At 35.8% G+C, this 26,484-nt stretch overlaps 2 protein-coding genes across 7 annotated transcripts in view; one reads left to right on the top strand and one right to left on the bottom strand.

Moving 5' to 3' along the window:
• The first annotated feature begins 934 nt into the window (after window positions 1-934).
• hdly (hadley) lies at window positions 935-26,484 on the top strand. Of its 4 annotated transcripts, none has more exons than XM_066389976.1 (4): window positions 935-972; window positions 20,349-20,511; window positions 23,039-23,318; window positions 23,370-26,484. In XM_066389976.1, exons 1-4 carry the CDS (start codon window positions 950-952, stop codon window positions 23,708-23,710), a joined length of 807 nt encoding a protein of 268 aa, XP_066246073.1. In that variant the 5' UTR covers window positions 935-949; the 3' UTR covers window positions 23,711-26,484. The 4 variants fall into 4 exon arrangements, with proteins under 4 accessions (XP_066246073.1, XP_066246076.1, XP_066246075.1 ...); XM_066389979.1 differs by lacking the exon at window positions 935-972 and adding an exon at window positions 5,481-5,596; XM_066389978.1 differs by lacking the exon at window positions 935-972 and adding an exon at window positions 5,537-5,639.
• The window catches only part of LOC136408809 (uncharacterized), a 28,187-nt gene continuing 3,093 nt past the window's right edge, over window positions 1,391-26,484 (bottom strand). Inside the window, exons 3-8 of one of the 3 annotated variants that reach the window (XM_066389981.1) lie at window positions 8,740-8,852; window positions 5,115-5,374; window positions 3,717-3,915; window positions 3,556-3,662; window positions 3,239-3,429; window positions 1,391-3,045 (exon numbers count right to left, since the gene is read on the bottom strand). In XM_066389981.1, coding sequence (XP_066246078.1) covers window positions 3,307-3,429; window positions 3,556-3,662; window positions 3,717-3,915; window positions 5,115-5,374; window positions 8,740-8,779 — 729 coding nt within the window. In that variant the 5' untranslated portion in view covers window positions 8,780-8,852 and the 3' untranslated portion in view covers window positions 1,391-3,045; window positions 3,239-3,306. Of the gene's footprint in view, window positions 3,046-3,238; window positions 3,430-3,555; window positions 3,663-3,716; window positions 3,916-5,114; window positions 5,375-5,420; window positions 5,585-8,739; window positions 8,853-26,484 lie in introns of those variants that run through there. The other 2 variants (XM_066389982.1, XM_066389980.1) reach the window with 2 other exon arrangements.

Genomic DNA, 26,484 nt, shown 5'->3' with positions numbered 1-26,484 from the left:
TTAAAATGAACTGTCCCGTGGCGTTAATCTAGAATTTCTCTAGTGACTTCAATGCGTCAACAAATTTCATGGAGGTCTCTGCGTTATAATTTTTAAATCTAATTGAAATTTGAGCATTTTGATCACTTGAGAAGTGATTAGTTTCAAATTCAAGAATCCATTCATATATAAAATTTCTCTATAGCTCATAACCCATTAGCATCAATTACTTAAATTTCATTCATGTAAAAAATTGTTACTTATTATTCGAAATTGTGAAAATTCATAGAGGCTTGAGAACGAAGTACACTACTGATATTCATGAATATGGAAATCTGTGATAATTATTAATTTTGAATAAAAAATTCAGAGTCGTATTAGTAAGGGTTAAGAAGGTGACAAGCCAATGAAAAAGTTGTTGTTCATTTTAAAAAATTTGGGAACGTTATGAAAATCGAGATAAGTCACCGATTAGTCAGAATATTGATGATCAATGTCAAGTTAGCAGCTTTACTTAAAAAAAAAACAAGGTCTTATTTAGAAATGTTCAAAGATCATCTTTCCGAATTTCATAAACCGGTGTCCGATTGAAAAATTCCATGTAATTTTAAAAAACTTGCATTTGAGGCCAGTAAAAACTGATTTTTCAGGTGAAATCCAGCAGCAATAAAACATTACATTGGAGATATCATTTATTTTACGATCTAGATGAGAACACCCCTGGATCGTAAAAGGATGCAGTACGCCAATTATTTAGGAAATACTGAGTGTTATGAGGGTTCTATAAATGAACTAACCTGAACATTTTTTTATTTAATTACAGTAAATGCAATAGCGATCAAAAACAGAAGAAAACAATCAGGAGAGATCCTGTTTAAAAACAGAGCGTTTCGCCAACAAAGTAGGTACTGTATATTGAACGCTAGTAAGCAGGTCCAGGCTCACATGAATTTGCGATGCACCGAAGCCCATGTACTCTTCCACTTGCCAATGGTAAGTTAAATTTGGGTAATACCATCAATCCTATTCTATGCATATGTTATTCCATAACATTATGAACACAAGGCAACTTTATAACTTAACACATATGGGTGCTAATAACGCACTTTGTATACCTCTTTGTATATAGTCAAGAGGTTTTTGTCTAATCGTCATTTGCGATAAATGGGTTCAAAGTACTTTCTAATGCTTCTAACGGTACCGCGGTACTGCCATATCTCCCTGCAGGTCTCTGCGATCCTGGTCAGATTTGTTAATATTAAACTACACCAATTGACTATAGTATAGTAGTCGGTAGATTGTGTTAATAAATAAGTCTCCGTAAGACTATGTGTTTAATTATTTACCAATTAATAAGCGCACATATTCATGTGTCTTAATACATTTATACCCATGTGCGTATATATATTTCTATACGCACATGAGTATGTATACGCAGTACACCTATAGTTGTTTTAGGTTGGTGTATGACAACATCCCTCGTTCAGTTTTTACTACAGAATAGTATTGGCTGTTTTTATATACATAAAATGCAATTATCAGTATCATCGCTTCGTCCGAAAATTACAACAAATATTCCAAGTTAAACAAATTCCATCAGGAGCGCAGAGCTGCGGTGAGGTACTTAGTGCAAAAACACATTGGTAACGGTGAAAGCGGTACCATGCCGGTATTTTTGATAACGGACCACCAATAATTTTACAGTAATCTTAGTGCAAGAGCCGGTATTGGTGGGGTACGTAAATGCGAAATGGGGAATTTTTCATACAAATAATTTGCCTATTGCCAGTTAAAATTTGTTGTATTATGCGAATCCTCTCTGGGCAGCCGCAGCTTTTTTGTTTAATTATTAATTTGTGCATTTTGATGTTAAACAAATTTAATCAGGAGAGAAGGAGTGAGTACAAGAGGAATGGAGAAAGTTCCCTCAGGGAAAATTTCTTTGTACTGATAGCGCTGATAAAGATTAGTTGATGAGGCTTAGTCAGAGGACAAATGACTGGCAACGCGAACATTAAATCAATTTATATCTATTACAATAATTCGAATTGGTGTTGTTCCTTCAAGTTAATTGCCGAAAAGGGTTAGGCCCATTTAACACCGCATATTCAATGACTCCGTTTAGTGACATCTAACGCTGACGTCGACGGGTATGCGGTAACGCCTTAATTGATTTATTTCAAATATGCACTATATGTATAATATAGGTATTACATCAAAATAAATTATACCTCACGAATTACACCAATTAGTGATATATGTGTATTTATTTAGTAAATTGTTTTAATGGCAGTGATTTAGTGTCTGTAAGCAATTAAATTACGCCATATAGTTGGAATTGAATTTCGCCTCAATGATAATATACAGAGTGCTTCAACAAAAGGGTGCCCTAGTTAGATTTATACATACATATATATTTTACACCCTGTATATTTATAGGTACTTAAAACCTTTAACACGTACATACATACATTATTATAACTGCGGCGCTATTTACAACTTAATATTCTAACATTTAGAAGAGAGAAAGGTGTAAAAGTGTGCCATTTAAGATATTTATTTGGTTGGAGTGATTCGTCACATCAAAATGGAACCCAAAACTGAGAATAAGCGATATGTGTGTTCCAATAACGATTGTGATATTTAGTAGGTAGTAGGTACTTAAGGGTTGGAACATTTATACATAGGAGTATCACAAAGTATTTAGTATAGAAAATATATCACGAAATCGTCTTTTGATTAGATAATATCGAAAAAATAGGTAATGATAGTATATAATTTTACTGATATGAATTATATTCTGCATCCTTCAGTTTTTACTATACCTAGAGCAAATCCTTAACTTAAGACTTAGTATTCCTTATAAATGGCACAAGTTACTTAATTACACAACGACACCCATATTATTGTTGTTACTTATTATTTACAAAAGCGTATTATAGTCACCAACGACCTTTTCAAAAATCCAAACATCCTGTCTGAATGGTGCGTCGAGACGCGCGCCTTTGTCCTCATACTAGTCTTCCTAAGGTTGCCAATTGCGAAGGTGTAAAAGCTCCGTTTGTCCTTAAAATTAAAAAAAATAGTATGTCCCAAAATGTCTCGCACAGTTTGCCCATGGTGAAATTTTATTCACCAGAATGATTGACAGATGGCACTAGGGTAAACAACAGGCTCCTCTCTCTTAATGAGCAGAGCATCAATACCTCTGGGTCACCTTTTTCATGAAATCTGGTTCGCGTAATTAAAAAACAATTACCCAAAAAATCCGGTTTAGTACCGGCAGCTTTGCCTTCGTTTCGGTGTCCCCTAGGAAAACGACTTTGGCTATACGTCCACCTCGTGACACACCTCCATGTAGTCTGGATGCAGCATGATGTCTTTGATCATGTCTTTCAGCATGGGATACCGGATGACCATTGGATACATCTTCACGTTTGTGTACTCGATCTAAAATTCCACGTTAATATATGCGCAGCAAATGAGTCACTTAGCGGGTCATTAGGTCATCGCCGCCTTATCTGGCGATTTAATGGTTGCTCATTGTTTGTATGTAAAATCTGTGGTACAACTCACCTTTAATTGACGTATAAGGTTCCGGAGCCCTGAATACTTCTTTATGAGCCTGTAGAGGTCGTTGGTCATTTGGGTGTTCTCTGCGTCGATTTGTGATGTCGTCATATCTGATGAATTGAATCAAAAGCAAAACTTTATGTGAATATATGAGATAGGATTACTTTCTAGCCTCTCTATCCTCTCCTTCTTGTCTATGACCTCCTCAGCCAACTTAGTGGACGTCTTGACACTTTCCCCAGATTTCTGCGTTTTCTCCATGATGGAGCAGGCCCGCAGCACGAAGGCAGGCACCGTTTCCTGCTTCTCCTGCTTTGGGATGTCCACCAACGTCCAGTATTGGGTCTCTAATCGAATTACGTCCTAATTAAAGGGCTTTTATGATTATTTTTATTGATCATCTTCGGGCACGTGACGATGATTAATGAGAACTACGCCTATCGAATTTGCTTTGAAAAATAGGGGGGTAATTTACGAAAAAAGACATATTGGGCGTATTCAGGAAATCGTAGCGCTGCAGCGGTTATATTTCACTGTGGCAACGGCTTGACGCAGTACAGTGCATCATATTGGAAAGTTGGAATTTGGATCTTCAATTTGAAGTTTACAGCTATCTGTCAAATAAAACTCTCAAGATGGAAAACAGCAAGAGGATTCAAGCTTCAAGTGCTGCTGCGCATGATCGCTGCAAAGTGTTTGAATGAGCCCATCGAGTCTTGATGGGGTTCCAACGGTAGCATCAGATTTATGTTTCCAACGTCACATTTTAGTTTTTATTTGACAATCCGTAGTTTAGAAACCCTCAATCTGAGTATACATTTATGTCTATGTAATTTGCGTTGAAAAATAGAGCACAGAAAAATAGAGCACGCAAAAATAGGGCACAGAAAAAATTTAAGAAAAAATGTAATATTTATAAGATTCCACTGGCAGCGCCAATTTTTTATCTCACTCGTAAAAATTCAATTTTTATTTTTACGAATTAGATAACGCGTAGCTTATAAATTCTCAACTTGAGAAAAATGAGAGCGCCGCCTGCGGGATTTTCAATAGAAAATTTGAGGAATTCTGATTGCTAGATAATACTTTCTTACTGTGGAATAAAGGCAGTTACGTCACTGGATTTTTTCAAAATCGGTGACGCTACCACTGCAATCTACATGATAATATTATGGGTGCTAATGGTGGCACCATCTATAAACCAATCACTCAACTAATATTTAAATTTTGGTTTTGGACCCATCTTTACCACTAAAATCCAGTGTTTTTGTTAACAATTTTTGGTGGTTTTGATTCGTTTAAAAGCCCAAGGTAGTTTATATTCGGGCGGCACAGGCTGAAATTAACTCGAAAGTCGTTAGGCCCCATCCAGAATTAGTCGGTCCATATTTCAGCCTTTGGAGCAATGCAAATTCGGAGCCCTTCTAATCATTTTAGTCGTAGGAACGTATCAAACTTTTCAATTAAAGTAAGTGGATGAAGCCCAAGATTTAATTTAGAAAGGGAACAATCCAAATTCTAATGGGTTTCATTGTTGTCGGTTGCCGACTTATTCCAGCTACCTTAATCATAGTCTTCAGCAAGGAGTATCTCTGGAACACGTTGTGGACATGCTTGCTTTCGTTATATTTGGTCATGAGGCCTACCAAGGCCTTCTTGGCCGTGTCATAGGACTCGTCCATTCTCACCCTCACCGCCCTCAGTCGCTCATTGGTTTCGATCACTTCTTCTTTGGTGGCTCCGCTGGTAGTACCCTCGTCTTTCACGTCCTGAACGATGCGTCGCACGCTCTGTGTGAATTTACCCACTAAATTGGTGGAACCTGCAAAGAAATTTGGAACCTTATTTAAAATCCACATCATTAGCACCCAAACTTGGGTTCTTCATTAGCATAAACAATGTCATTGATTGGCCGGCTTGGTTACGTACAAAGTTCGTGTAAACGGACCATCGATAGTGGTTTTTCGCTCCTCGTTGTTCTGGTCGGGTACTGGGTATTCCGATAGCAGTTGTAAATAAGAGTGGGTACCAGGAATTTTAAGCGGTAGGTATCAAAATACCATGTAGTGTGTGTTTGTTTGGAATCGGTAAGTGGTATTTGTTTTAATAGTTATAAAATTAAGAGTTCAAGAATTGCTTTAGTGCCTATTGGTTGTTAGCGAATAAAGTTCTTCCTCGTGTATTTTTCTGTAACAAATTGGTGATGTCATCCTGATGAGGCTAAAGACCATTAAAAACTTCATCATTTTCTTTGTTTTTGCTCGTAAATATTATGTATTATCTTCATTATACGACTATGTCCTTCCAGTTTTTAATTATACTTAAAATGTTGCTAGTTCTGCTGTTGAATAAGCAACCTTTATTGCTATAATTTACCTGCTTTATGGCATGAAAATTTATGATTGCGTTTCCTCGTTAAGCGGAAGTTCCAAATTCATTATAGAATTAGCGTTCAGTTTACTACTTTAATGTCGCCTTCATGACAAATAATCATAACACGGATTATATTCTGTATGTATATTCGGGATTTTATTTTTTATTTTATTATTTCAAAATAATAAACGTTCATGTAAGCCTACGTTCTCCATGTTTACCATTTTAAACTTCCCGCTCTCATCTAGGATTTCTGCCTAAGTTGGGAGAAAGTTCGAATTTCGAGCATCATCAGTCCATTTCATTCACACTTATTGCAAAAACGGTGAGAACTTGCTAAAAACTCCCTCCGTGTCAATCTGTCACAGTTGTCATTAGTTATTCTCAGTCGACATGGTAGATGTAATGTGAAAATTTGCGTATGTCAGCAAAAAAAATGGAAAGTTTTGTATTTTAAGACTTTTGCTGGGTTTTAAACGTAACGTTAATAAATTCTGGTTTATCGTTCACTGAAAATCATTAAAAACGTGAAGATTTAGTTTCTTTAGAAGCCAGAATTTATGTTTATACATTGGGCTCCTCGGACGGTCCATAATGGTATGTTTTGGGTATCTTGTAAAATTTTTGGGCCCGGTTTTTCGAATTCATAACTTTGCCTGCAAGTTAATTCCCACAAAAGAAATTAGAGCAGAAAATCGGTCAATTTCTCCATTTCCATAAACATTATCTTGCTGGCAAAGATATCAGGAATTTTAAATCTCAGGCTTCAGAGGTAGTTTACGATCATAAGATCGCTATATTTGGACATTTGAATGATATAGAAACATGCATAAAATTCAATAATTGTTCTAATACTTCTGGGGAGTAGTAAATACGTATATAGTAATCTACGAATAAAGTCAATCCTTCGCAATAGGTCGAAAGTGAAGAATTTCAGTTAGCAATGAAAATCGCGTAAAGGTCAAAATAGTTTTGCGGCGCATTTATATTGCGCCTCACGTGCTATTTGAAAACTGGATGATTTGCCGAGCTCGATTAATCAATTTAAGCTCATGCGCAGTAGTTACTGTGGTTAGAGCATTTGTGAATGACGATTGTCAGCTGTTTAGACCTCATTTCCACCAGTTATACAATTTTTATGTTACTCCAATTTGAAATTGATTTTTCCTGCATATTCCGTTCCAATCCCATATCTGTTATATAACAGATTTGTAAATTATTGTATATACGAATTGACCCATATGTGTCTATGAATACGGTATCCCGTTGCGTGCGTGTGCACATTTAACTTTTCCGTTTATTTTATTATTTTATTAATTTGGGAAATTTGGGGAAATTTACGCCACTATGTTTTAAAAATATTCAATTGACTTAAAGATACTGTCGATTATCACTCTAAATTTCGTTTCACGGTTTTTAATGTACTTTATAATTTGAAAAACATGCATTCGAAGTCAGTAAAACCAGAGGCGTACGAAACACAATTTTCAAGCAACAATTACTTAAATTCAATATATAAAAAAGATGTTATAGGCCAATGACTTAGTGTATCATACTGAGTGATGTAAAAATCTACATTTAAAAAAATTTTGCATTTAATTACAATAAACGAAATAGCGATGAGAACAAAAAAAAATAAACGTGAGAAATCCTGTTAAAAACATGTTATAATTCGCCATTGTATATTGAACACTGCAAGCAGGTCAGTGTTCATGTCAGTGCTCGGCATAAATTTGATAACACCGAAACCTATTTACCCGTATATCCGCCTTTATGCTTTTATTGAAAAATATGAGAGCTATTCTAACGGAGAAATAAACTAATTTTAGATCGTCAGAAATTGTCTGAAATATGATCAGTAAAGTCGGTTGAGGTTGAACATATTTCAGATTGTTTCTGATGGAAATGGTTTTAATAATGAAAATTTGTTTTCCTTGTTGCTGAAACAAAGCTGTTAGAAACCTAATGAAAGTTACTGATTATCAACGAGATGATAATAACAAAACTTTGTATGTGTGCAGTATTTACTAAAATCAAACACAGTTAATCACGACTACACTGCTCAAAATAATCTAGGGAACAAAGACAATTATTAACAAATTCTTATACTCAAGAATGGGCTAATGCGTTATTCACAGATGAGTCTCGGTTTGGGTTTTGACTTGATATTCGAACGTTTTTGGCGCGAAACAGGTCGTTCAGAACGAGAGAAATATTTTCAGGAAGTCTATAATTATGGAGTAGGTTCCATGTGGTATGGGATGGTATCATATTGCATCATCGAACTGAGCTTGTTTGTTTGCCACAAAGGCTAAATCGTGTGCTCCAAGACCATGTGCTCAAACCTGTTGTCTTTCCTTTTCCATATGTTGCTGTCGTAAAACTCCTCTATATGCAAGGTAGTGCTCGTCCACATGTTAGCCAGGCTACTACGCGTTGGTTCAAAGGACAACGATGTAACTTTTATGAGTTGGCCACCACAGTTACCCGACTTGAATTCCATAGAACACGTATGGAACATGCTGCAAAGGCAACTCAATTTGCTCATAGCGCTTGGTCATGGCAATTTGGCTTTTCAGAACATCCTCAGGGAGCAGTTTTACCATAAGACACTATAGATGGGTAATTTTGAGTTATTACTGCCCTTGATGGTAACATGAGGGACTGAAGAAATTTGATGTGAATTTATTGCCAATTAATGTCATTATATTAAGATCATAGCCAGAAGTGTGCTTGTTTCTTAAATTTTTTTGAGCAGTGTATTTATGTACATACAGCTTTCCGCACATTACAACACTAATACACTTAACTTACGGGCTGGAGGACGCTCAGTGGCTGTTCTGCGAAGTGACATGTTATTGATGGTTTTTGGTAGTTTTGTAGTGATGTGTGGTGTTCTCTAGGTGTGACTCAGTGTCGGTGTGGGTCTAGAAAAATTAATTTTTTTAGAAAATTATTTCCCAAAACGAAGTGAAACATAGGTACAGAAGCTTCAACGTGATAAATGCGGGTATCAGCGAAGCTGCCTAATCTATTTATTCACTTAATCGCCTTCACACCTACCTTGGTATTTTGCAATGTCAACAAGTACCAATAACAATCAATACAGAAATATGAATAATTGGAATTTTAATGGTAATCATTATACTTTACAAATGGTCCACCCTGTCGTCAAGGTTGGGGCAGCTAAAGGGCGAAGGTTTTTATCTGATATTAATAAACAACATAAAAATTTATTTATTGAATATTGTTAATAGCGAAACTGCTCAGTAATCCTTCCAACAGTTCATTATATACATGTTAATCAAGTTTTAATTATGACTAATTGAATCGAACGTATAATCCTTACATTACAGTACAGCGTGAAGTAAGACACATTGCTTATTGAGTCACCAGGAATCGTTGCTGGCGTAAGTATCGATTAAGTTTTATTTCTCTTTGAAAATCCTCTTTAAGGTCTTTTATTTAACTCTTTGTCTTAAACATTGTCCCTTATTATACTGGTACAAATAGAGGCCCGCAGGACACAAAGACTAACAACTGATACCCCTCACAATGGTGATTAATTTACAGGACAAGCAGGGGTGTCATAGCGTGATAAGTCAATAATAGATTACACGGACGTGCCTTTGAATGAAAATTAATACTGCGCCTCCTCGCCGTATCAGACATATTATTTGCTGGGCAAACAAGAAGCATGGCGGTGCGTATTTTGTTGTAGGCTCGATCACCTACACACTCTTTAAACCCTGGAATATTCTCAGCAGAAATTCTATCTCAATAGCACAACTCAGTTCATAATTTAAAAAATTGGTAGAGCCTGATCAAACCCGAGACAAAAATCGGGAGTTGTAAATGTATCTGCAGCTAATAACTTTAAATGAGTATTTTGTCAGTGCTGGTCAGCGTTGGTCAATGTGTCATACGCATGGGAAATCAGCTAGTCGGGCAGAGAAGAAATTTTGCATAACTTTAAAAGTAAATCAAGTTCCGGTTTGGCTAATTATAGTCTGTAATAATTCAAATATGGAAGGCTCCGCTATTACATTGTTACATTTGGCACATTTTCTGACGGGTTGAAAAAGGAATTGGTCCTTCCTGTGTTGAAAAAAGGTGTGTTTAAAGCAATGGGGAACTCTCTACCACAATCTTTTACAAGTAGGCACAGTGAGCTTCTGCAGGTTTGGCGCGTTGGGTGAAATTTTTAATCACCACAACCCTACCCCTAAGAAAAACCGCCGACTAGGAAAGTCCGCCGCCCTTTTTGGTCGGTCGTCCAACATCATTCTCCTATTAAATTCCCTTGAACAAGCGGCCTTAACCATAGTCCCATCTAGAGGATGGTGCACCTACCCGCAATTCTAAGAGGGTCACGGAATTGTTAGAAGCAAACTATGGAAATAAGGTAATAGCGACCAGAGGACCCATTAAGTGGTCAGCCCGCCGCCCAGATTTGACGTCACTTAACTTTTTCTTGTGGGGCTATCTAAAGGATACTGTCTATTTTTTTCCACCTCAGGTTTAAAGACAAGGATAAGAACGGCTTGTGCACATATTACCCCTGCTACGTTTAAGGCCGCTTCCTCGAGGGAATTTAATAGGAGCATGGAGGAATGTCTTATTCGTAACGGAGAACATTTCGAACTATATTTATAAATAGGCACCTAGTCCACCTAAGTTCTAAATAAGTTCAGAAATTTATTGAAACATTGTTACTATAACTGGTGAATCGTTGATTATAGGCCATATATACCTTATATGAAAAGTGTTTAAAATTGAAACGAAAATCGGAAAATTGACAAATATTCAGTGGATTTCGTTTGAAAAACCGAAAGATATTCCCGTAACTTATTTTTGAAGCACCCCGTATATAAAAATTATTATGTTTCACACGGCCCTAAATGTATTCTACACCTTTTGTATGAATATTTTCTTTCTATCCACAGGTGCATACGGTATACGGTATCCAGTTGCGTGCGGGTACACATACACATGTCCTTTCTGTTTACATACCGCTAGTCCTATCAACCGTACACTATCAAATTGTATGTAAAGTGTATGAAACGAATACGGGATGGAAATAGAATCTATAGTGAAAATCAACCTTTAATCTGGCGGAGAAATGGGGACAGATGCCATTGCGACAATTTAATTTTTTTGTACGTAAAGCCCATTTGGCAGAAATTTGCGAACCGAACAATGAACAATTAAATTTGATAATTACTAATTTTTTATGGCAAAATCGGGTATATGCTAATGCTCAATAGAGCAAAAAACCAAGGAGAAACCCACTCCTAAACTCGCATTTTTATGAAGCTAATGGACACAGAAATAGAAACAACATATATCAGCCTAAAATAGCTTCGTTATGTATAATTAGCTATTATGAATTTTTCTCCAAGTAGATATCATTTACAAGCCAACCAAACTTCAAAATATATAAAGGGATCATTAAAATGTGAACAACAATTTATAAATCTCAAATTATCTTAATACCAATTGATAAGCAATTTCTTTAAGAAAAATATGAAAATGTGTTGATTCGTGGAGAAAATACACCTCATCGAGAGATAGCTGCTAGCTTTAATGCTTGGCATCCAGGAAGAAATATTCAATAAAATAGCTAAATTAACTGATTGAGGTTAGTTCAGGTTAAGTAACACTAGCACGGAAGAATTTAACACATAAACCGGCGCAAAACTCCTACCGAAATCAGAAAGGCACTGGAATGCAGTTGAAGGGTACCTGGAGGCAGAGATGAAGATGAAGATAGAAGAAGAGCGAATTCGCAAACAGCAGCAGAGATATACCACTCCCCATGTGAAGAAATACCTGACGGCGGTCCTAGAATAAAAATGGGATGAAGAATGGGAAGAGTATTTAGTAGGTGCTCCCTGAGTCCTCCCAGGGCGAATTCCACACTAAGGGGTCAAACAATAGCAGCAATATTAAAAGCCCCCAGTTAGTATTTAACGCATTCACCACATCCGCTCCAAAAAAAGGTTAGCTCAGGTTAATACGTAGTAGTTTTAAAAGGTCTCATACGCGATGAAAAAATCCTAAAGATATAGAATTATAAGTATACTCATTAAGACAACAACTATTCAAGCCATCACTGAAAGAACAGTTGTTAACCGTGAGAGCGTTAGACGTATTTTACATCGTGACAAATTCCACAGAAAATGCATCAAACCAAAATTTATAAACACCTTGAAAGAACGTGATTTGGGCGTGACACTGGATTTTAATTTTTGATTTGAAGGTAAGCAGGAAAAAGCTTTGAATCTCTTTATCAAATATTATGGATCGGCGAAGATTCTTTCGCAACTAATGGGTGATGTGCTCCCAAGAACGCCAAAATTTTACAATTTAATACCACGATCAATGTTATTTCCAAACAAAAGTGAGGTTCAACATGTTGAATAATCAAATCATCGATTTTTATTTTTTTAGACAGAATTCCGAGTTTTTTTTAAATTTCTTAAATACTGAATTAATTGAAGTTTTTTATAATATGGCTCGAGACGTAAGGAACAATTTGTATGCAGTTATATGTAATATAAGACTTGTTAAAGAATGCCTTAAGGAAATATTGTGGAGCAGAGTAATTGGATGCAATATTCTGGCCCCCTAGGTCATCCGATATGACTCCGCTGGATTTTTTTAAGGGAGTTTTTAAAACAGCCATTTACAAACAAAGCCCCTTTTGCGATTTCGGTCATATTGTGACAGTAATTCGAGAATGAGTTTTAAATTTAAGTCCTCACGCTATCAAAAATTCAGTGACGGAGGTTTCTTGAAGCACAACACTTCATATTGAACGCGATGGAAAACACATGGGAATACATTTTTTTCTTTTTAGCACGTAAGGAACACTTTTGTGACATTATATCGAACGTTATATCATAAATCAAATTTCCATAAAAATGTTATTTATTTTTTTATATTGTTCTAAAGCAACAATAATTATTGTGGAATGTATTTTCGCCTTTCTCTCCTAACTTTATAAATGTAATCATGGGTAATTAATATCTGCTTGGATTCATAATAGCTATTTAATACGTGCAGTAGCCATTTTAGGCTGATATTTGTTTATAACTATATTTGTGTGTCGATTGGCTCTATAAAAATATTGCAACGAACTATTTGAATGCTCGCTTTATAATTTAGATCAATTTTCCATCAAGAAGCGTATGTAGCATCTTTAAGATATTTTGCATTTTATTTAAAAATATCTATTTATGGCAGTTTTAACTAGTAAATATTTATTCAACTTTACTTATTTTTCAACAATTGCTTTGATATAATAGAATTATTGTTACATATAAGGTTGCTTACTGATTTGAATACCTTGGAAATAGAAGAAAAAAAGTTGCACGAGAAGCTAGAAAATTTAAATATAGATTGAAGATAAGAAATTAAGTAACTTTTAACCTGCATCTGACCTGAACTAGCCTGAATTTGGCAAAACATCGCTAAACTGCGTTAAGCTCTATGTTGAGCAACTTGATTCATGTTGTTATTGTTGTATCCACTTTTTGAACTGCGAAAAAATCTATTGAAGAAATCACTTTTCATTTAATGAAAAAAAGAAATTTTGTATCCTGGAGTTTTTTCAAAAATTTCACTTTCGACAAGCAGCTGCCCAGCAGCAGCGGATTTCCTCATTAAACTCCGCATCTGAGTTGATTTCTATTTCGAGCAGCCTGATTCACCCTAAGATATCAAAACTTGCAGATTTTCCGGCGTTGATATTCCTGTAAGAGGATGCGCTCGATGATGATGATACGCAAAATTAACATAAACTAAGACATCGCGCTTAATAATTTCAAGGGAATCGTTATTTGTTATTTTGCAGCAGGCGGACGATAATCCGCATCTCTGTTTGATAAAAACCGTCTAGTAACACTGGACCACTCTATCGCCGCTCGACAAAACATGCCGAAACATGAAAATTCAATTAAAACCGACCTTGCACTTTTCTTGCGCTCCCGTGAAGGGGATTTTCTGCCCCATTGTCTAATTGACAACATTTAACTTTGTTCTGCTTCTCCATTCAAGTCAAAACTATTGAAATCGGCCACACAAAAGTTGGAATCGTGCATTTTGCGATAAATGCATTCAACAGAGGCAACTTTCTTGGCCAGTCACTATCAGCGTGTTTTGTTGGGCCTGTAAACAACCAAATCTAAATTTATAACGAGGGCGATGAAACACCGATAGTCAAACGATGAGTTAGGAGATTTTGACTAGAGGAAGTGCCGTCACTAGAAATTTTCCGTTTCAAGCACACCAAACACCATAAAACCGTGCATTCATTAATATTTCAATGAGTCACATTTGAAAATTCTTGCTTGCTCAGCCTCATTATTGGCCCTAACAAGATTATCAGTGGGTTAAAACAAATTATGATACCATTTAGCGGTGAATCAAAGTAATCCTGCAACCCTCCATCGCAGTGGGGGGGTAGCGGCAGGAAGTAGTATTTTCTAGTATGATTTCTAAGTATTTGAATGCTCCTCGTGAAATATAATGACGGAATGAAAATTTTCGATTCTGGGGCCCGACCGTGACGTAACGACGCGGACTTTAATCCGCGCCTATTGCGTTGAACGAACTAAACCATTGTTAAATGGGTATTTATGGGTGGCGGATGCTGAGGAGACGTTATTCCACGTCGGAAGTTGTCTCGAGCTGCAGTTAACATCCTCTGGTGATCATTCAAGTTTTTTCATTAGTGACCAAATAAGGAAGTGAGAAGAAAATGTAAGTAGCGGATTAACAAACAAGCAGAAATCTAGAGTAACTTGAAGATCGAAGAGGAAATTTGATTTGTTTTCAAATGTGACTGTGCTCGTAAAGCGGCAAATAAAACATTTTTCAGGTTTTCACAATGACTAAATTCCATCAAACTGAATGAAACCGGGCTGAAGGTCCTTATTACACATTCAATTTGATTCAGATTTGCTGCTTTAAGGAACTTCATGTACCGTCAAATAATTAATGTGGTTCAACTAATTCAACTTTAAGTTAGTTGCCATGGAAACCAGGATTTGTGCCAAGCTCCATGTTGCACTGACTCTATTATTCAGCTGTTTTAATAGATTTTCAGTGGCGGCGCCAAAATTTGTTTCTTTTTTTTTTGCTGAAGAGATTGGAATTTTGTCAAATTGCAAACTATAGGAACATTTTCCTAATTTGGGTGAGAATTTGTTTACACCAATGGCATTTCTAGTGATGTATAGAGTAGCTGTATAAAAAATATATTATTTAATAGTTTTAAGACAGGGCCATTGACGGTACGAATTTTTTTTTTTTTTACTGCAGAAAACCGAATTTTGTCACTTTTCACACTATGGAAAATAAGTTCTTAACTTGTGAAAAAACCTACTTATGCCACAAAAGTAACAAAAACTCGAAGAACAAAATTAATGTTTTATAACGAAATTCCAGTAACAGTAGTAAATTATTTTCTTTTTAACTATAGGCACAGAATTTGTCTTCCCTTATCTTCTGATTTATTTACAAGTCATAGTTTATCCATGTCCATCGATACGTTTTTACAGCCAAAACTAATGAAAATAAATCACTTGTAGCCCCATTCTAAGCAAACTCTTCTCCTCTAGGATACTTCAGTATGCCCTACATTCCGTTTTTCGTATATCGGATATAGTCTCTTACATCGTCTTTGCTGACAAGCAGAGATATACCATGATTAAATCAATTGTCATAACAATTACTAATTAATAACGCATATTACATGCTTAAATAAACTAGATTTATAACATAAATTGTTATGGCCAAAATGTGTTATAAAGATACAGAACTATTTAAATCTATAGACAATAAAGTCCTGTATTAAGGCGAGTATTTCTAATTTCGGATTCCAGTCTAGGAAGAAAGTTTTACGGCCACTTGAAATCTTATCAATTTGTCGTTTGCAGCGATCACAACCTTATTACAACCTAAGAACGATTGAGCTTCTCATAACAACACATAGACCAGTGCACCACTCAGATAAGAGCATAGCAATGCTTGTCTTATTGGTACATTCTCGTATTAAGGCAATCATAGTAATATGGAGCCAGTTAAGACCCACATGGGGGCTAAACCTATAAATCAGGCATAACAAACCTAATCTATGTATATAGTTTTGAGATACGTGGGTCTCCTTTGACGCGGGCTAACTCCAGAAAAGGTAATCTCTTTTTTAGGTATCCAGCTACTTTGTGGCAGGTATAATAACGGTCTTGCTAGGAATATCTGCAAAATTATGTAATAATTAGGATACCGACATTTAATCCTTTTATTGCATAAATTTTGGACTCCATTAGTCCTCTGGAGGGCCATCTGTGTGGGCATAAAAATGTTATCTTAATTAAAAAAATAAATAGGGTAATGTTAAATAGCAGTTGCCTTCCGCCCTACCGTAGATATTACAGAGAAACTTATATGGGTATGGTATAAGTATGTATAATATACTGGGTGTATTTTTAAAAAATTACCACTCCCCAGATTTCTAGAAGGGTAAACTAAAGATAAAAATGCTCAGGCACGCCGATCTTAGACTGCAGAAGGAAAACGATGAATGACAATATTGTAGGGACGGCAACCTTTTCGTTTTTTCATTGAGGAACATGGGTCAAGTGGCGCACCATTTTAAACATCTTCAAATTCTCTAAACAACCGTGCCAATATTTTGGTTTCTTATTCAATTTTTTTATAATTCTTAATGTTTTAAGGAATGTTCGAAATGCATTCCATTCTTTTCTATACAAATAATACAAACGGTCTTCAAACTCTAGTAGTACTTTTTCAAACATCTGTTGCGGAATGTTGCGACAAACTTCTACAATTCTTCGACGTAATATTTGAAGATCCTATACAGGAGTCGGGCAAACGACGCTTTTCAGGTATCTTCAAAGGAATAAGTCGAGAGTTATAAGGTCGGTAGATGTAGCTGGCCACTCGGTGGTATCTCTTCTGCCAATTTATCTATCAGAAAAATTATTATCAAGAACCGACAAAACAATGTGGAGAGGCACCATTTTGTTGGGAATATAATAAATCTCCATCCGACATTGGATGTCCATTCTTGTTCGTTGTTCTGTTGATAATTTTACGGAATGACCCATTTTTTCAACTAAATTTGAATTAAAAAAAAACAAAAGTTTAGCACGGTTTTTTTTTTATAGAATTTGAAAACCTTTAAAATAATGTGTCACTTGACCGATGCTCCCTATTAAAAAAAAAACGAATGGGTTGCAATATTATTGATAGAGGATGGGACTTTTTTTTATTCTTACCCCCCCCCCCCCCCCCCCATTCTACGGTCGACGCGTCTCAGGGTTTTAACTTTAGTTTCCACTTTGAGAAATCTGGGGTTTACAAGTTTTTTAAAATAAACTCCATATATCAATATCTAGAATCTAAATTAGTGTGCTTTGTGTTGGTTTTATTACCATACGTAGGGTGTCTTTAAGCAGGTGTTTAAAACGCCTGATTTAAAACGCGTTGCTTAAGCAGACGTTTAAAAAGCCTGCCTAGGTAGCGGCACAGTTCCTTAAGAAATGGTTTGGCCACCGTCCCATAGATATGTAAAATATTTAAGTAGAACAGTTACTCGAATTTTTACAGACTTTCTTAAATAATGCATCAGGATAAGCGGTAACCTTGAGTAATAAAACTGATTTACGTAGTGAGTAGGAGGGTGAGCACACACAAAAAAGATCACTACCATGATGGCAGCTGAATAGGAGAAAGAGATGGAATATTGTGTTTAACATTATCTGCCATCAAATGGCTTTCAGACACTTATATGAAAATAAATAAAATAGAAATAAAATATGGTAAAATAACAATTACAGGGGTATTACGTTTATTATGAGGAAACATAATAGACACATTGCGAAATTTCTAGCTAAAGTTAAGTCAAGAAAATAAACATCCCCTTAAAATTTTGTTTGCTTTCTCTCTCTTCACTTAAACAATTGCATTAGGTAATTATTTAAAATACTCAAAAACTATTGATCCATATTCATTCCTTTTCCCAGGAACACTGCAGCTTTCGGTCACAAACATAAACGTCGATCCATGAAAGGGTACTTGCCCACTTAAAATTGTTAGTTGCTTTGGCAGATTTCAGTCTTTAAAATTTTGCATAAATACACGCAAATTGATCTAAAGGTCTGATTTTCATTCACAATTTAACATGGACAGCACCTCAAGGCTGTCTGCGCCACTGCATTGAACAGCAGTTGTTCAGAAAATTGGGAAAGAATTACAAAATAAATTGTAATTTAGGGGCAACTAGGGAGTCCCTAGTAAAATAAAGCCCGGTTATGTTACTGCACAATCGGGTATTATCTTATTGGATGCAAATAGTGATAAATCTTTTATCGAGAACCTTAGCTAGCAAGGATTTGAAGGTGCATAGAGTCCAGAGAGGAAGCTTGCCAGACTCCAAACAGAACTTTTAGAGAATGCCCTTTGATATTTTGACGATTTTGAATTCCGTTAATTGTTCCAAGTCGATATGCGACATTCCAAATTATAATTTTTTAAATGTTTTAAAATCAGTAGCGTGCTTGCCTGGTTACACTAGTGGCAGGTAGCTGAACTGTCCGATGTAGAGTGTACAGGGTCATGAAAACATTCTAGCGAGCTATAGTGCCCTGCAAAGTAATGAAAAAATACTAATAGATCTATGGTCAAAAATGCACCATTTTCAATATACAGATTCGCAAAATCTCACATTTTGCATTTTTCTTATGTATGCCTTGAGTTAAATTTTTAAAATTTGATATATTTATTTTCTTTAAGACCCTCTACCGCAAAATGTCAAAATTGTCGATAGCTATATACAGGGTGTTATGTTTTTTGTGTTATACACTATTTTATGCTTTGTACCTTTATTTTAGAACACCCTGTATGAATTGGAAAATTTTAATTCATTTTTCAATTTTTTACCTTTTTGATCTCTTACAGTATTTTCGTATCTTTCACCATTTTCGTAATTAGTAAAAATACGTATCGATGCAAATTAAAAAAGTCCAGTCTACATATTTCGGTTTGTAATCTAGAATGCCATGACTGAGCTTCATTCATTTCACTCATTTTGTTTTGATTTTTGACGTTTTGCATTTTCAAAAATTGAACTCAAGGCATACGTCAGAAACATGCAAAATATGTGAAACTTTGCGAACCTGTATATCGAAAATGGTGCATTTTTGACCATGGGTCTATTAGCATTTGTTCATTATTTTGCAGAGTACTATTGCTCCCTGAAATATCTCCATGATGATATGTTACACCCTGTACATCCCCTACTGACGCCATTTCTTCCGATTACACAACCCTTCTAGATCATTGAACTAAGTACTACTAATATTCTTCGTGTAAATAGCTTTTGATTAAAAGCATCCTACTTGCATATAAGTTGTATTAAAACTACGTCAGCATTTATGCTACTTACAACAATATTTGTCGAAGTCAGTGGAGCTCGCTTACTTCTTCCTTAAGCGATGATCTACTGCAGTTGCGTATCCGCAACAAGTAAAGTATGTAGTTTCAGGTATTATTCCTTATAAAGGTACTGCCTTTAAAGGTTTAATTCGAATAAATATATGTAGATCCTTAGAAATTCCGGGTCATGACCTTCCTTTTAAAGTGTTATGAGACAGTTGGCGCCGTTAACAGAACCCTGTTATTACCCTCGCAAATCTCATCTCCACTTGAAGGGTCTTCGCTCCATATCAAAGAAAGTTTTTGCTGGCTTACCGAAGAACGTGCTTCTTGCTAAATCGTGATTTTAGATTTTTGAATAGTGTCGCTTTGACTTAGATTACGTGGGAAACCCCTTCTTTGACAGGTAAATTTTTCTTATTATGACCATTGACCATTGCCTAACGAAGCAAAGAGTATTTGTAATAAGCAAAAATGCAAGCCATTATTAAGAGTAATTACATATTCTTTTGCAAGAAGGATTTGCAGGTACTTTTATTGAAACTGACCTCGATTTTACTTGATTTGTTAGGCATTCAGAAGAGCCATATTATAAAAATGTATTAGTTTAAGCATGATAATATAATGTCGCAGATCATTCCCAGGAGACTCGCATGTACTATGTAGGTCAAAGATCAAGGGATAGAGTGACCACAGCAATTGGCCCTAAGGGACTAATTCCGCTAAAGCGATTGTTCCCATACCCGACCAATTAAAATATGCCTTTATTTTTGAATTCCGCATTGTAAGGTGCATTTGCAGACGTCCCTTTGTCTGCATGGCAATAAGATAGTGGGAAAAAACCCTTACAGCCGCGAGGAGTCTTTATTATGAGCGAATTTCCATTGCGTCCCTATTTCGCAGTCACAGCCAGAATTCATTATTTCATTTACAAGAGGTTTCTTTCGCAATTATTGCAGGAAGATGTTTTTGAAGTGCCTGACAGTGGTCGGCTTCCACTTAATGGCCTTGCAGGGCGTATACAGCTTGGACAAGAGTGGAAGCAGGGTGCGGAAGAGAAGCTACAACCCTTGGGCAGTACCTGTTGCCCTTAACTCAATTTCCGTATACGATGCCGCAAAAGTACGTATAATTAATTACATAGTCCAGATGTTTCCTGATTGCGCTAATAAACGGGCTGGGAGAAATAATCGTTTAAAATTTAAGCCAAACGTTCCCAGGATAATCGACGTTATTAACGGTGGCTGGCTTAAGCGGGTGACAATTTGTTATTTTTGTAGTTTAAACTGTTGAAAAGAGCACGTTTAATGCTCCCGACTGTTGGTGAATCAGTGAGCAACAATGCGAAATATTTGTCAGAACATAAAATCTGAACAAACCTAGTTAGAACTGTTTATAAAGCTTATAAAATGCGATGTTAAAAGCACGTCAGGAAAATGGCAATGTTGCGCGTAGCTTTTGTTTTTGTGCACGTCAGACTTGGACGGATGATGAGCATTGAGATTTTCATAAGCAACGTTGCCGGGTAGAGCTGAATATTTGAAGCTTTGAGGATTCATAAAATTACATTTTTTGGTTCTGAAGCAACAGCGAATGTAGCCCTGTCAAAGAAATTAAATCGCATTTGAAACGCCACTGGTTTACATGAAGTTTTAATGATAAAATTCAAAAAACCCAAAAATTTGAAATTCACAAAAAACAGCTTTTTTGTAAAATTTGTTCAGAAAGTTTATCGAATTGTCACTCATGTAAAACAGCACAGATCTCTACAGAATTTTCAAGCAACATAGAGCGAATTTTTACTTTTAAATGGATATAACCCCATTAAAGTAACTGAGTTTATTTATGTATAATAAAATCACAAAGGTTTTAATTCACTGACATAAATTTTCTTGCAGAATTTGAATTGAAAAAGTTTACTAAATTCCCATATGCGAGAACCCTACTAATATATTAAATGAAAATCTTGGAAAAAGAAGAAATTATAAATTTTTTAATGGGTGAACGTTCATTGACGTAGATCAGTTTATTTCAACATAATGAAAGCCAAAGTGTGTACAGGGTGAATCTTAAGTAGATGTTTCCTTTTAAAACGACATAGACCTTAAAAAACTAAACAAAATTTGTATATAACATTTTTTCGAAATCTCAAAAACAATCGAAATATGCGTGTAAGAAAGTTTTAATAAATAACAAGCCTTTAATTATTAATAAGTCCAGGACTGCCTCTAAAAGGTGTTCAAAATTGTTGCCATTAGTTTCATTTATACAAATTGTCGCTCGTCTTCTCCACGACTCTGTACATGCTGTTAGAAGAGATCTTTTTCCTCGAATTATTTCTGTGGCGTTTTTATCCGTTTACGCAACGCTGCCACTGTGTTAATTTCAGTCGTAAACATCAAACTTTTCATATAACTCCACAGGTAAAAATTATATGGATTTAGGACTGGTGATCCAGCGAACCATATTATTGGTCCATTGCGACTTATCTGCCTGTTAGAAAATTGGTTATTAAAAAAGTCCCGAACTTTTTTTTACTTTTTTTTTCATATAGGCATATTTCGCTTGATTTTGAGATTTCGAAAAAATTTTACATTAAAATTTTGTTTAGTTTTTTGAGGTCCGGTCTGATCTACATATATCGTGTTAAAAGAAAGACCACTACTTAAGAGTCACCTTGTATAACATAGTATCTAAAGTATGTATGTGATAATGCCGTAATTTCTGAAATTAATTCTGGAAAGAGAAGAGAAAACTCTGTGCCGTTTATTTGTTTCTAAAAATGAACGCCAGATTTTCACAGAAAGATATTGAAACATGTGTAGGCCAATGTTCCCCTTGACAAAATCTTGAATTTTTAGAATGTTCTCGAAAAATCCCGTAAAAATGACGCATGTTTCACAATCTTGTAAATGACAGAATTGTCATTACAGGTTATTTTGACATCATTCCGCATAGTTAACGGTTGACAAATATGTGTACCAGTGCCATATTACCGCACTAGTGCTTGTGTGGCATCCACCAGTGGTGAACTGTACTTATCCATAACAATGTGCGAAACAGAAATCCTTAATGGCACCCAAAGGGAGCATTTGTATACATTTTTAACGGTGGAAATTCCCATTTAAGTTCAAACAAACCACTCCAAACATAATTTATAATAAACTAGTTCTTTTTGGCATGTAGAACGAATTTTGGGGAATTTGTTTAAGGGAAACTTGAAATGTTTTGTAGCCGCTTCTATTGAAGGCATATTAAAATTTGATTAGCTCCCATGTGTCGCTCTCTAAATTCCTACCCCTAAATATCAAATAGTTGGTCCGGAAGGGCATAATTTTCTCATAGTTATGCGTGAGCGGTTTTATTCCCCCTTTTAACTCAGTTTTGTTTCACCTTTTCGTCGAGAAAAACCGATGAGTGGAGGAAGATCGATGAGACATGAGTTTTAGATTATTCCGCTTTTATGTTAAAATAAACAAAATCAAAGAAACTATTGTTTTACTTAATTAAGGCGGATAAAATAATGACATCATTTATTCCTCGCTCAAGCGAACAATCTCCAGTCATTCGGTAGTGGTGAAAGGTCGTTAGGAATCGTGAGATCCTTGTAATACGAAGCTAAAAAAACAACCTTTGTGTCATATTTTAGTATTTCAAACCTGCTTCACATTCAATTTCCCCCCCTTACTACATTCCTGTCTATGGGGCAGTGGGGGGCAGCTACATCTTCTACCCCCCTCAGCAAATCTACACCAATCCCGGTGTTCCTGCCGACAACCCCAGCGGCACCAAAGAATACCAGGCGCCCAATTATTTGCCCCCAAATAGGGTGGGGGTAGTAAATCGGGTCGGAGGCTTTGATGAATATGACGACGCCCCCATTTGGGGCACCAGCAAACCTCCCGTGGTGCAAATGCCTTTAAGTGGAGGTAAGGATGTATTTGTATAATCAATTGGTGTTAACCATATAGCAATATTAGGGCAACAAAAAGAGTATTCTCTTTCGCCTATTCCCACGAGGCGTCCTGGAGCTTCAACCCCCCAGCGGCCACCGCTAGTCCATGAAGTCACACAGGGATCTACACGGAAACAACTCTCAACCACCCCACAACCACCATCAGGCCCTAGCAACTGTGTATGGGCGATTGTTTCGTGCTGCTCAGCGACTTCCCCCACCAGCACCCCCCACAACTGTTTCGAGCAAAGGGGTTGCCCCGGACCTTTTTGGGGCAACAGCCCTTGCGGTGGGGAATTTGCGAGGGCTGCTATTGCAGCAGCTGTACAGTATTACGACAAGAATGATGCTGCTGCCGGGAAGTGATTTAACGACAGAGGAGAGAAAAGAGATCTGTGATGGTTATTGTTGGATTTGTTTCAAGACTGTGATGGACTTTTTGCATTGTATTGATGGTTAAGACAAGTTTTCAGTTATTGTAACGTCAAGTTCCTTATTAATAAGTATTAAGATGCAGTAGTAATAAGGGATATGGAGTGTCTGTTTTTGGAGCTCAACCATGGGGACACTATCATTACAACTTTTGCTCTCGCATACAGTCCGACGTTTCGATTTTCCACAACCATCATCAACTTTTTCAACAACATCAACTGTTTGTTTTTAGATTCAGGTTAGTTCGGGCTAAGTTAAGCTTAACGTGTTCGTAAAGATACTTTTCATGAAAAGCAGAGAAATAAAGGTTTTTTTTATGCTATTCACCAATCAAGTGCCCCTCGTATCATAATAAACCGAGCTCAGACGACCCTGAATAGACCAACATCTTAATCAACGTGTTTGAATAAGTAATCCAGTTCATTATGACTGTAACGTTACTTAAACCTACTGAAACAATTTTAATATTATTTGCTTTACACAAATAATTGAGCGTATTTTACGGCATCGTCATAAAACTTAATTTGTTACCTGCGCCAGTAACCTGGATTTGAGCCATTGTACTTTTCATGTTTAGTTTGAAAATTACAACTCGACCTTCGTTTTTAACGTTGCCCAGAGATCTTCGATATGACGCGCAAACGAATATTCAATTGAATCACTGATTTCAGAAACACCCTAAGTCACAAATATCAAATTTCGAGATAATAACAAAAAAACTAATTTGGTTTGCTAAACTCTGTTCCCATTAATTTAAAAATTGACTATGATGTACAACAACATAATAGCTTACAAAGTATAATAGAATAGATGAAGATGGGTCATGTAAAAAAATACCATAAGGTCAAATTTCGCACGAACTTGGGTTGATTCTGCATCAAATGTCGAACAACTCTGCTATATTTTTAAAGATTTTATAACAAAAAGATGTACACGAAAAGAAATTACAACAAAATATTAATAATGAAGAAAAGTGGACTTATATTTTTATAACTAAATTATCTTAAATGTCTTCATTGGTCTTCATCCTTGGCAACTGTGGGCCAGTTTAAAATATCATTCCAGAAATTTTGAGCTTCTTTGTTTTGGTCAACCAACTTAAGACTCTTTTTAACGTTCATTTCTTTATAGAAATTGAAACTTTTCCATTGGGCATAGCAAAATTTTCTGGAAACTTAGTATTCGTCACCCCTGGCAATAGCAACGGAAATGTATTACTGCGCAATCCACCGATAGTCTTTAGTTACAATAACTCCTTTTCCATTTTCTGCACTCATCAAGAAGTAGTGAAACTTTGATACATTGAATCGACATTTTCCATCTCTAGACACTGAGTTTAAAGATGTTTCTATTGAAGCTACATCTTTTTCGAAGTATTTGCTCCACCAGTTTCAAAAATCTTTGATGTGCGAGGAACTAGATCCATAAAATCCATTGTTGCTAAATTGTGGAGTTACTAAGACATAATATAATACACCCGACTCAATTTGACCTCTGTGATTCCCCCAGCATGTGGACTCTGCTAGGTGCAATCAACCTGAGTATTGGACTCGGGATGTTTCTCCACCTGGTTTACAATGTCAAACCAAATAAAATACGTTTAAGATGTTAGACTACGATTGTTTCTACCCTCAATCGATAGATCTACATCATCTAAGCGTCATCTCGTGTCTAACTTAAATATGTCAAAAAATGGACTTAGGGTGTTTCTGAAATCAATGATTCAGTTGTTCTCAACCATCACAGCGTTCCAGAGCCACCTTCGGCAAAAATGCCAAAATAATCCAATGTGTAGAGAATACACAAAACTTCTCTGGAGAAATGTGGTGATAAAATGGTCTTTTAAGGTTTATTTTAAGTAAAAAAATATACATTATCCTTAAATATTTCCAAAAAATGACTCACATTTTTAATATAAGAATCTATGTTTTTTGCTAATGGATTTAGGATATTTAGTAAAAATCTAAATAGTGGATATGCGGGTAGGTTTAGATTAGTTCAGGTTCTAAATTTGCCTCTCTAATGTTTCTGCGGGTTCTATTCAATTTAGGACAATTTCCATTATTCAAAAGACCCTCAATTGTTTTTTATTTTGTTATTTCCAAGGCAATCCTTGCAAAAAAAGGATTTTTGCTATTTCCACAAAACTACAAGACTAAACCTTAACGTGTGACACACGGTTAGAATCAGAGAAAAATGATAAATTAAAAAATGTAAAATTCAAGATGGCGCCTGTAAGAAAAAAGAACGCTGATGGTGATTGTCGAAAACCGAAACAATGATTTCAAATAGGACATATTCACATTCTAGAAAAGGAAACGCTGCAATGCTGAAGCGTCAATTAATTGAAATTGTCTGGCGAAATAAGTCGAGGAAAAAATTTAAGCTATTTCAAAAATTCACAATTTTTTTCAAATAACCTCCGAAAGCAATTGGTTTCTTTTTATCTTTAAACGGCATATTCTTGAATTCTAAATTGCTCAACTTTGATCCAATTTAACCTGCTTTATATCCTCTATGGTTGAACTCCAGAAACTAATACCCTGTATAATTAAATTAGGATTAAAGTTAGCTGAAAATTGAACAATTTGTATATTGCCAAATTAGTCATATATTGAAGAATTTCTCTTTCAGTCTACCTTCCCTCAATTCCTTTAATTCGATGTTTCAATCGACGTATAAACCAATGGTAAAGTAGTGGAAATCAT

This window comes from Euwallacea similis, chromosome 5 (assembly GCF_039881205.1).
Source record: "Euwallacea similis isolate ESF13 chromosome 5, ESF131.1, whole genome shotgun sequence".
Classification (NCBI taxonomy): Eukaryota; Metazoa; Arthropoda; class Insecta; order Coleoptera; family Curculionidae; genus Euwallacea; species Euwallacea similis.
This window is presented reverse-complemented; position numbering and strand designations above follow the sequence as displayed.

What these genes read in the sequence shown, in the direction of transcription:
- hdly (XM_066389976.1), top strand. Translation starts at nt 950, where the DNA reads ATGTACTCTTCCACTTGCCAATG. An exon ending in TACTCTTCCACTTGCCAATG is followed by an intron (nt 973 to 20,348) that starts GTAAGTTAAATT and finishes CAATTATTGCAG; the next exon opens with GAAGATGTTTTTGAAGTGCC. An exon ending in CCGTATACGATGCCGCAAAA is followed by an intron (nt 20,512 to 23,038) that starts GTACGTATAATT and finishes GTCATATTTTAG; the next exon opens with TATTTCAAACCTGCTTCACA.